The 11737-nt window shown below is 40.1% G+C and overlaps 1 protein-coding gene across 3 annotated transcripts in view; it reads right to left on the bottom strand.

Moving 5' to 3' along the window:
• Positions 1-3328: 3328 nt before the first annotated feature.
• The window catches only part of LZTR1 (leucine zipper like post translational regulator 1), a 49593-nt gene continuing 41184 nt past the window's right edge, over positions 3329-11737 (bottom strand). For 2 of the 3 annotated variants that reach the window (XM_073625191.1, XM_073625202.1), the window contains 3 exons: positions 10536-10641; positions 8238-8318; positions 3329-3773 (listed from right to left, as the gene is read on the bottom strand). In XM_073625191.1, coding sequence (XP_073481292.1) covers positions 3657-3773; positions 8238-8318; positions 10536-10641 — 304 coding nt within the window. In that variant the 3' untranslated portion in view covers positions 3329-3656. Of the gene's footprint in view, positions 3774-8237; positions 8343-10535; positions 10642-11737 lie in introns of all 3 variants that reach the window. The other variant, XR_012243741.1, reaches the window with a different exon arrangement.

The raw sequence follows: 11737 nt of genomic DNA, 5'->3' as shown, positions 1-11737 counted from the left end.
CATGTTACAACCAAAATCGTAAATGTATTTTCGCTGCAATTACAGCTGCAAGTCTTTTTGGGTCTCTACCAGCTTTGCACAGCTAGAGAGTGACATTTTTGCCCATTCTTCTTTGCAAAATAGCTCAAGCTCTGTTAGATTGGATGGTTTCATCTGACCAGAGCACCTTATTCCACATGTTTGCTGTGTCCCTCGAGTTGTGCTCCTCGCAACCTGCAAACAGAACTTCTTATGGCTTTCTTCTTGGCACTCTTCCATAAAGGCCAGATCTGTGGCGTGCACGACTAATAGTTGTCCTGTGGCCAGATTCTCCCACCTGAGCTGTGGATCTCTGCAGCTTCTCCCGAGTTATCATGGGCCTCTTGGCTGCTTCTCCGATTAATGCTCTCTTTGCCCGGCCTGTCAGTTTAGGTGGACGGCCATGTCTTGGTAGGTTTGTAGTTGTGCCATACGCTTTCCATTTTTGGATGGTGGATTGAACAGTGCTCAGTGAGTTGTTTAAAGCTTGGAATATTTATTTATTTATTATATATAACCTAGCCCTGTTTTAAACAACTTTATCCTTGACCTGTCTGGTGTATTCCTTGACCTTCATGATGCGGTTTGTTCACTAAGGTTCTCTAACAAACCTCTGAGGGCTTCACTGAACAGCTGTATTTATACTGAGATTAAATTATACACAGGTGGACTCATTTTTACTAATTAGGTGGCTTCTGAAGCCAATTGGTTCCACTAGATTTTAGTTAGAGGTATCAACGTAAAGGGGGCTGAAAACAAATGCACACCACCCTTTTCAGATATTTATTTGTAAAAAATGTACAACAATTTATCATTTTCCATCCAATTATGTGTCACTTTGGTTGGTCTAGCTCATAAAATCCCAATAAAATAAATTTATGTTTTTGGTTGCAACATTGGAAAATATCAAGGGGTATGAATACTGTACTTTAGGTGGGTTTTGCATTCCACTAGATAGACTTCTATGGGACTGCAAGTGTCATTTCATGCAATCAAAAACTCATCAACATAGGGCGTTATAGTGGGATCTAATATAAACCATACCATGTAATCCAACAGTGCACAGTACATGCAAGGAAGGCAGATTACTGTTTTCAATGAGAGATCTTCCTGTGTATGGCAGCCCCAAACCAGTTAAAGATCTACTTAACCAGGACCTAAATGAACTGGGCAAAGCTGTATTAATTAAGGAGGTGTAATTAGACAATAGCTCATATCAACATATAGGGTTTCATTAACATATGTGCATTTTCTACATGAAACACACGTTCTTGCTGGCAGAGCTAACAAAAGATCCTGTGTAAAATACATGCCTAAAGTAGACATTTAGATGTATACAATTCTTCCAATTACTTTATGGGTGGGTAGGGGTGTACATGTAAAATCTACAGATATGTATTGTCCCATACATAGCTGTCTCCTATATTTTTTTTTGCTTGTGTGCACATTTTCGTTTAGATGCAGCTGTGTATATGGCCCTAATAATTTCGTATAATGATGCATACAAAAAAAACTACATGCATCTAAACGCATGTTTTAGCAATTATACCGCTAGCTGTAACTTGATACTGAGAATTTCTACAAAATTAGGCCACACTGGCATATCAAGAGTCAGTCTCCATTGGCAGGGGAAGGAAGAGCAATGCTTGGCATGTCTGTTATTCCAAAATGCCCAAGTGGGTGCCAGATCATGCATGATCTTGAGAACCTATTTGGAGAAATAAGAGAGTGTTTCCCAATTTCAAGCATAAAATGTCCAAAAATGTGAGTTTTTCAGCATGGTATTGATACTTAACTAAACTAGGCCCTATAGACAAAACCACACACATACTTGTAATGAAATTATGTGTAACGTGAAATAAAGCATGGGGGTTTTAAAGTAAACAGTTACATAAACATGGGGCATCCATTGCTGACCTGAATGCTAGGCACCTGGCTTGTATACTAACCCTCTGCTCTCAGTACTTTATGGCTGGAACAAGCAAATAATAAAAAAATAAGCCCTTATCAGCATAATTGTTCTTGGTTAGCAACTCAAAGCACAGGGTCAGCGTGGAAGCCAAGGAACTAGCATTTTCAGAATGTGAAGTCTGCAGCCTCAATATTTCTTTAAAGGAAAAAAAAAATGTATATATATATATATAGATATCTATATATATATCTATATATATAGATATCTATATCTATATCTATATCTCTCTCTATATATATATATATCTATATCTATATATCTCTATCTATCTATCTCTCTCTATCTATCTGATAACCAAATAAATACAAAAATGTTATCGTGTTACCAAGTTTAAAATGAAGTGCACAAAATTAGAGGGAAAAAACATTAGGCTATGTATTAAAAACTTAAGACTATGGCTAGACAACTCTCGATTTGACTGACCAGAACTAAAGCTTCAGCATTGCCCAAGGAAGCAAAAAGCTCAGAGGTCAGTACATGACCCAACTACAGTCGTTGACCAATCATGATCTGATGGCCATAAAACCAAATACTGCAGCAAGAAAATATTTGCTAATGTCACCTTACAGTCATTTCTATTCTCTGTTGTATTTGGCCTTACGACCATGTTAATATCAATCTGTACACTCATATGCATCCTGGAGTGTAAATCCGTGCGGGTCCGATGCATGAATCAGAACTTTGTCTGTCCTTGTATCAGACCCACATGGATGTACACCCAGTGATGCAAACAGAGATCCATGCAGCCAGCCACCTGTCATCAATTTGCACAAGCTGCCTGCATGGAAACCTTTGCATCACACACAGATGAAAACGGCCCCTTCACACGAGTTTATGGAAGAGTACACACCCATGTGAATTAAAGTTTTTTTATATTCCGTTTTTAGCATTCTATTGTGTAAGCAATTCTCATGGAGTTGGTTGTTTGTAGTTTTTAATTGTAAGAAATTTTGATGACAGTTATATTTAAATAAATATTCTAAGAGGTTGTAGGAAACTGGAGCAGATACAGATTTGGTGTTATCCATAGCAATTCATTATGATATATAGTTTATATCTTTGGAACCTACATAGAGCAAACAGCTTTGTTCTAATTGGCTGCTGTGGGCAAAATACTTGCTTTTGTAAAAATTTCCAACTATGAGGGCCTAGGAGTACTCTGAGGTGCCAGCAAATCTACAAGGATCTCCCACACACACACACACACACACACACACACACACACACACACATATTGGGATTTGGATAATTACTAAAATATATGTAACTAGATTTACTGTTGCTTTGTTTGCTAATCCCAACTTCCATATTTATATTACAAAAAAAACAGGCAAACCATAAACACATGCAACTTTTATGTACATAAAACAAATGTAAACAATTTTGCACAGCTAAAAATATTAAATATGAACATAAAGTTATAGTGTCCTTTTTAAGTACATGACTTGTTACTGCCATAAGGGTGCAGGGCAAATCTTTAGTATGAATCATAATAGGCTACTTATATCAGAAGCTGATCATCTTTCAGCTGGTAAATGGAGGACACTTCAGTATTATGGTCCCACAAGTCTGACATTAGAACATTTAATTACAGCAACGAGGAATGGTTCAACAATTTGCTGGAGACGTCCAAACAGTCCACCATGATGTGCTAGGAGGTTGTCACTCAAATGTCTGAGCCCAGTTCAGCACACTGCTTGTCCGAGATGTGACTGGCCAGAGACTCAATGATGTTGATGAGCAGATGCTGACTCAGTGACCGCAGGTTCGGTAACTTGGCGACCTTCATATAAAAAGGAAAGGGGGAAAAGGATGAGGATTTACTGTGGAAATCACATTGGCTGAACCTGAGATACCTGATTTGACTTTGTAAATCAGTGTTTCAAGTAGATATAATAAGAACACAATAAAGTAGACCCAAAACGAATGTAAATCTTGCTAGTAACCAGCTCTTCCTGTTTCAGGCCTCCTTCAGTTGGCTATTGGGTTGCCTATCAAATCTGCAAATGCCTCCGCAGACCAGCAACTCTGCCCAAGAGTAAACAAAAGGAGCTTGAATGGCAGGTTGACAACATTTCTGCTAATTGCAAGGCAATGGCTTAGCGTTGTCAGCTTGAAACAGGAAGTATCTCCAGGCCAGAAACGCTACAACAGATGCACAAAAAATGAGTCGCTCAAGACAATTTTATACATCGAGACATGATGGCAAACACACTGAAAGTAGCTATACTGTCAGATGGTGGGTAGCTTGAGCCAGGCCTATGAGCAGCCCTATTCACTGTCCAGCCTTACCCTTCATCTAAGCTTACAGCCAGTACCCCAACAGTTACTACATGGCAGACACACAGCACTGGTCATGCAGCTTGTAAAATCATCACATTTACACATATTTGCCCAATATCTAGTTACAGTTCTGCATTTCAAACTAAGGGGCTCTGTTGACCCAATGCCACCTTGCTAGCACTCCTCCTGCTGCCTCAGCCAGTAAAAAAAAAATCTTTGTGCTTCCAAATATGGGAGAGCATGTGGCAATGCTCAGGTCTAGCAACTAATCCTAGTCTTAGTATTGTCAGATGGAGTGATTTCAATGCTCCCCATGGCACCTGATAACTGAAACTGGGGTTCCTGGTACTGTCTGCAATGGAGGAAGAGATGGTGGTGAACTGCTGACAGACTAAGTATAACCACTTGCCAACCGGATCCTGTACATATACATCGGCACTTTGAAGATGGATATCTCGGTAACGACAGCAGCTGCTGCCACGACCGAGGTATCCCTCTCTTCAGGAGCCGGTCGTGTTCACGGTAATGGTGGTCTCTGCAGCAGATTCGCTGCAAGATTACCGTTATCTGCGGCGGGAGAGGGCCCCCCTGCAGCCGTCGGCAGCAGCGGAGGCGATCGGGACCTGTCCGTGGCCCGGTATGGAGACGAGTAAGGGGAAGATGGCCCCCACCCGTTTCCATACCATAGCAGGACGGAAGCGACTTCATAACGTCAGCTCTGCCCATACGTCTTAAAGAGTCATGTTTTTCAAATGACAAAATTTTTTTTTTTTTTTTTTTATTATTGCATTTTAGTTCAAATATGAGAACTGAGGACTTTTTGACCCTAGATCTCATATTTAAGAGGACCTGCCATTTTTATATTACAAGGGATGTTTACATTCCTTGTAATAGGAATGAAAGTGAACCAATTTTTTTTTAAAAAAAACTGAAAAAATAAAATCAAGTAAAATAAATAAGAAAAAAAAAAAAAATTTTTTTTTAAAGCTCCGCGTCCCAACGAGCTTGCGCGCAGAAGCGAACGCATACGTGAGTAGCGCCCGCATATGAAAACGATGGTCAAACCACACGTGAGGTATCGCCACAATCGTTAGATCGAGAGCAATAATTCTAGCCCTAGACCTCCTCTAACTCAAAACATGCAACCTGTAGAATTTTTTAAAACGTCGCCTATGATCTCCATTTTTAAGGGTAAAAGTTTGACACCATTCCACGAGCGGGTGCAATTTTGAAGCATGACATGTTTGGTATCAATTTACTTGGCGTAACATTATCTTTCACAATATAAAAAAAAAAAAATGGGCTAACTTTACTGTTGTCTTATTTTTTTATTCAAAAAAGTGAATTTTTTTCCCTAAAAAAGTGCGCTTTTAAGACCGCTGCGCAAATATGGTGTGAAAAAAAGTATTGCAATGACCGCCATTTTATTCTCTAGGGTGTTAGAAAACAAATATATAACGTTTGGGGGTTCTAAGTAATTTTCTAGCAAAAAAAAACGGTTTTAAACTTGTAAACACCAAAATCTCAAAACAATGCTGGTCCTTAAGTGGATAATTGGACTTAGGTGGCTCCTTAACCACTTCAGCTCTGGAAGGTTTACCCCCCCTTCACGACCAGGCCATTTTTTGTGATACTTTAACTGACAATTGTGCGGTCGTGCGACACTGTACACAAAAAAAAAAAAAGTCCTTTTTTCCCCACAAATATAGAACTTTCTTTTGGTGGCATTTGATCACCTCTGTTTTTATTTTTACGCTATAAACAAACAAAAAAAACCAAAAAACACAATTTAGAAAATAAAAATACTTTTTTTTATCCTTCCACTATAAAACATATCCAATTAAAAAAAAAAAAAATGTAAAAAAAATCAAAAGGTCTTCATCAATTTAGGCCAATATGTATTCTGTTACATATTTTTGGTAAAAGAATCCCAATAAGCATATATAGATTGTAGACGATATAACTTTTGTCAAAACAAACTATAGGATATAATTATGGAATTTTTAAAAATGTATTTACTAGTAATGGCAGCGATCAGTGACCTCTAGCGGGACTGCAACACTGCGGCGGACAAATCTGACACTGACGCTTTTTTGGGGACCAGTGACACCAATACAGTGATCAGTGCTAAAAAAAATATACACGATCATTGTACTGACACTGGCAGGGAAGGGGTTAACATCAGGGGTGATCAAAGGGTTAAATGGGTCCCTAGGGAGTGCTTTCTGTGTGTGGGTGGGTGCTTTAACTGTGGGAAAGGCAGAAACACAGGATCTCTGTCTTCCCTTGTCACAAAACAGAGATCTGCCTTGTTTACATAGGCAGACTACTCTTCTTGCCTCTCTCGGGAACAATCGGCGGGTCCCGGCAGACATCAGGTCCGTCTGACCCGCTGATCGGCTCCTGCTGTTTTCAATCACAGCGGGAGCTGGTTGCTGTCATGGCGCCGCAGACCCTGAAGCACAAAATCACATACCTGTACGTGATTTTGCACAGAAGAGCCGCCGCCCCGCAGTATATGTACATGGGGCAGTCGGGCAAGAGGTTAAACTGGGTACACACTTTCAGTTCTTTTGTTCAACTTGCAGGTTTAACAAAAAAAAATTAAAAAAAATTGCTGCATCAACAAAAGTGATAGTAATGCAGCGATCTCTCCCACTAAGACACTGTTTTGTGATAGGAGGGACTCCCCCATGTAAGCGCTGATCAAATGCTGGTTTCCCAGCAGGAACTTTCGACAGAAGCCGGTTGTTACACCGGCTTTTGTAGAATAGATAGCTGTACACATGGACCGAAAGTCGGCCTGTTGCTGCTGCACTGGCAGATTTCCAGCTCGTGTGTATGGCGCTTTAACATAGGTATTGTCACTTTGTTCTGAATAGGAAAGAGGACAGTAGCCCTTTAAAATTACCCTTTCATTCTCTCTGTAGCCATCATGACTTCCTAAACCTTAAAATTTCTCCTCCTCATCCACTCCTTTTGTCAATGGCATTTACAAGGATTTTATCTATTTGGTTCTGTACTTGGTTCACTACTTTTCCCACAAAACTGTGCAGGGGTTTTGGTCAAATAAGAGATAAGCCTAGTAATGTCCTGTACTGAGTTTCACCTTTTTGTAGATACTTGTGAAGGTACTGTGCATCTAAAGACAATTGGTGGTGGAGCACTTCTTTTTACAGCTCCAGTTCTGATAATCAGATATTACATAGACCATTTTCAGGAAGTGCACCGGGCATGGCCTAACATCTACAAAACAGAAGTAGGTACAGATTCTCCTTGGGAAATGCCATAAACAAAAACGTACACACTTTTACTGCAAGGTAGAGATTAAATAAATACGAGAAGCCATGCACAGAGACAGGACAGACAAACTTTTTTTTTTTTTTTTTTTTATTGGTCCACAACGTTAAAGTGGCAAGTGCACTGATATCTAAAACAGATGAACACATAGATGAATTAGATGAATAGACATTCAGGACATGTAGCTGTGTGTAGCATTGCTCAGACATTACATAATGGAAAAGTGATGAATCCACACAAGCCTATGTTAGTTGAGAGAACAGTATGACAGCCAAAATGGACCATCTCTGTACAATTACAGTTTGGTAATGGTATAGCAAGACATTGATTTTAATGATCAAATGACAGTGACTGCATAACTTGTATATAAAAGGAACATTTGTTTTATGAAGCCATTAGCCAAGATATGCAAAATCCCCTATTTTTTGCAGTCCCAAACCAGTTAAATTCACTAGACCAAGCTCTACTTGCTACACCAAGTAGGAAAATAAGCATGTACGAAGAACGCGACTATGACAAATGTCCTATAGATTATTTGTACCCACGTGTAAAAAAACACACATACATGGTGAAGTTAGGTTTAAGGGCTGGTAGAAAAGACAGTGCCAACACTGAAGATGATTGGACAACAGGGTCCCAGAGCCCAAGAAAAGATGCCACCAACCTTCGTGAACTGATGGACAATAATGTGAAGGCAATGCTTCTTCATATCCAGAGCCTGTGTCTTGTCTGCTGCCTCCAGAATCTAAAAACAAAAAAACAAAACCGACTGATCTCATCAAAAAAAAAAAAAAAAAAAAAAAGAAAAAAAAAAAGGAAAAAGAAAAATGAAAAGAAAAAGAATCACATTGTACAGGTTTATACCAAGTCTCTCTCCTCTACAAATAAAAAATTGACAAACAGTTGCTAGTAGCAATCGAGTTGCTTCCCTGGAGCCATGTCATTAGTCTGCGGTTACTGATGAAATGGCTGAGGTAGAAGTAGACCCCTTTATTTAACTGTGTAGAGGGCTTTAAAGCACAGGAAACAAATAAAAACCTTTTTATACCTGGTTGCCACTTCATTTTCTAGGCTGTTAAAATAAAATGCAACTTTCTCGGAGGACATTACTCTGTGCTGCATGCAAAATCATTCAGGGGATTTTTATCAAACTTTAATGTAAGATAGAAAACCACTCAGACAGAGATTGTTAACCATTTGACCTCCGGAAGATTTACCCCCCTTCATGACCAGGACATATTGCGCGATACGGCACTGCGTTACTTTAACCAACAATTGCGTGGTCATGCAACGCTGTACATAAATGACATTTTTTTCCCCCACAAATGGAGCTTTTTGGTGGTAATTGATCACCACTGCGTTTATTTTTGCGCTATATGACAATTTTGAAAAAGTAAATAAAAAACATATACACACATACATATTTATTATAAGGAGAACAGGATGGAGTGCTAGCAGAGGCGGCTAGTGAGATATAAAATAATAATAATAATAATAATAATAAAAGTCCAGTTGTTACTTTGAGGCTAAGTCTATTTGCTTCTGGGACCAGACCTATGTTAAAGGTTCTGGTCAGTGTTGGTAGCGCGGCAGCCGGCTCAGGAGAGCAGAAGAGACTCTATACCAATGAGAAGGAGAGAAAGCAGCGCCACTCTAAGTGCAATATACCAACGTAAAAGCTTTAATTTACATCAAAGATAAACTCACACTTGAGTTGTTGCAAACAGGCATTGTGTTAAAAATATTTAGCGTTCCTGGGTGCTACCTTTGGTTCCAAGCTGGGCAGCGGTGATGGATCAGTCCCTGGTCGCTCCAGTGGCGCCCGTAGCTCTGAGGCTGGAGAATCACAGCAGACATGTCAGCCGCTTGTGGACAGGGGGCGTGATTGAGCTCACGTTCAGAGCATGCGTGCTCCTTTATCAGCCATATGATCTGGCCGTCTCCAGCAAGGTTTTATGGAGAGAAGGGGCAGCCCAGAGGACTGCAAGGAACAGCAGACCAGCGCTAGTCCCAAGAAATGTGTGGGGTTTGTTTTTCGGGCACGAATACATTGATCAGTGCTAAAAATATGCATGGTCACTGTACAAAAATACTGGCTGAGAAGGGTTGAACATCTAGGGCGATCAAAAGGTTAAGTGTTTGCCTAACCAGTGTTTTGGTGTGCTATGTGTGGTACTTTTACCAAGGGAAGTGATGAATTTTTTTCCCCTGCTTTGCGGGGAAAGAACATTCATAACGTCTTCACTAGCAGGACAGAGATCTGCCTTGCTTACATAGGCAGAACTCTGTCCTGTGTCTTCCCGCTGATCGGCATCTGCTGTGTATAATCACAGCACTGCCCAGTCCCCGGCGGCACGTACCCCCTACCCAGTACCTTGCACGTGATCTGACGCAGCAGAGCCGCCTTGCATGTAAGTGATATGGTTGGCAAGCGGTTAACCTAAAAAATCCAGTAAAAATCAGCTAAACCAAGTTGAAAATCAAAATTTCACACTGAAAATGTATAGAGACATTAGGAATGCCCCCTGCAAATATGCCATGTACAAACTAGCATACTCACTAAACGCAACAAACATTTGTTGGGCGGAAAAAAAAAAAAAAATCTCACTAAACGTACAAAGAGGTAAATGCTAGAAAATTACCTTTCCCAAAAACTTGCCACCACTTCCAAAGCAATAGTAAATACTAACACAACTATTTGCTTCTAAATGTCATCTGTTCAGATGTAGCTTTTCTTCATGCTAATGTCCAATACACAAAGAAGCAGAATTTCTTAAATGATGATGCAGAGCAAATAATAGTTTACCTCCAAATGTATAAATACACATGATGAAAACTATATAAAAAATATCTGTATTGTTACTTGCTTACATTTCTAGGGAATGTCAATTAGAACTTCTACAATAAAGGCTTATTATGGTTCTTCTGCTTTCACACACGAATCATTAACAAGTAGTAATACCTGAAGCACGTTCTCAACTGTCACATTCATTTCCAGGTTCTGCCTGCAATAGGCCTGCAGTCTGTTGCTGAAGAATCCATAGTAATATGGAGCAGAGAACAGGTAGCTAAAAGTCAAGTTAAGGATTGATTTCCAAGCATTATAAGTGTTTATATTTTGAAAGGCAGTATGTACAGGCTGTCAGTGTTAAAGTGGTAAATTACACAGGGAGAGTCCATTGTGGCTGGGAAAGATTGCCCAATAGCACGGAACAAGTAGCCTAATGGAGGGGTGCAATTAAAGTGGTTCTAAAAAGCAGGTTTTTTTTCATCTTAAACAATTCGTACATTCTATGCATTAGGATAAAAAACCTTATGTGTGCAGCAGCCCCCTCATACTTACCTGAGCCCCATCTCAATCCAGCGATTTTGCACAAAAGCCTTGGCTGTTCGGGGACTATCTCTCCTTGGCTGAGACAGCAGCGGGCACCATTGGCTCCCTCTGCTGTCAAATTCAATGAGCCAATGAGGAAGGGGGTGTGTGTGTGTGGGGGGGGGGTGCGAGCCGCAGCTCCGTGTCTGAATGGACACACTATACAATATGAACGGGCTCAAAAAAACGTATGCAATGCAATTCCTGTGCTGGGTTCACACATGAGCAGTGGGGGAACCGCATACGATTCAAACATAAATTGCACTGCACTCTTGTTCAAATGACGTGATTCTTTGCACTATGATTTGAGCATATTCATTTTGTATGGGCTCAAATCGCACCGCAAAGGTTTTGATTTCAGGTATTGAAGCATTTCCACAAGTACTCGTGCAAGTGCTTAGTATCAGCACCAATAATCGGTGCAAAGTCTTTACAGGAAGCCGCTTGCTGCAACAAAAATAGCAAAGAAAAATTAGTTCAAATTTGCATAACAAAGCTGACCGCTTACCTTTCAGTACACACCTTTTCCCCTAATTTAACAGTACAGTGGTGCATCGAGTCCTGAAGCAGTTAGTGACTTTCTTCTGGTAGTTATGTGAATTGCCAAAAGGCCCATCCCTCTGTTCTCCTTGAAACATTTCAAGGACCTTATAACTGGTTCCTGAGGCCCTGGGCATAGCACAGTGAGGGCTCTGAACCGTGCTGTACTGTTATCAGACAAGCGAAGGTAAATGCTTACAGCTTAAAGTGATTGTTATTTTATTTATTTTTTTTTAAACAAAAGGAACCTT

The sequence above is a fragment of the Aquarana catesbeiana genome, linkage group LG01 (assembly GCF_042186555.1).
Source record: "Aquarana catesbeiana isolate 2022-GZ linkage group LG01, ASM4218655v1, whole genome shotgun sequence".
In the NCBI taxonomy this organism is placed as follows: Eukaryota; Metazoa; Chordata; class Amphibia; order Anura; family Ranidae; genus Aquarana; species Aquarana catesbeiana.
Note: the sequence above shows the minus strand (reverse complement) of the source record. Positions and strands in the feature narration are given on the sequence as shown.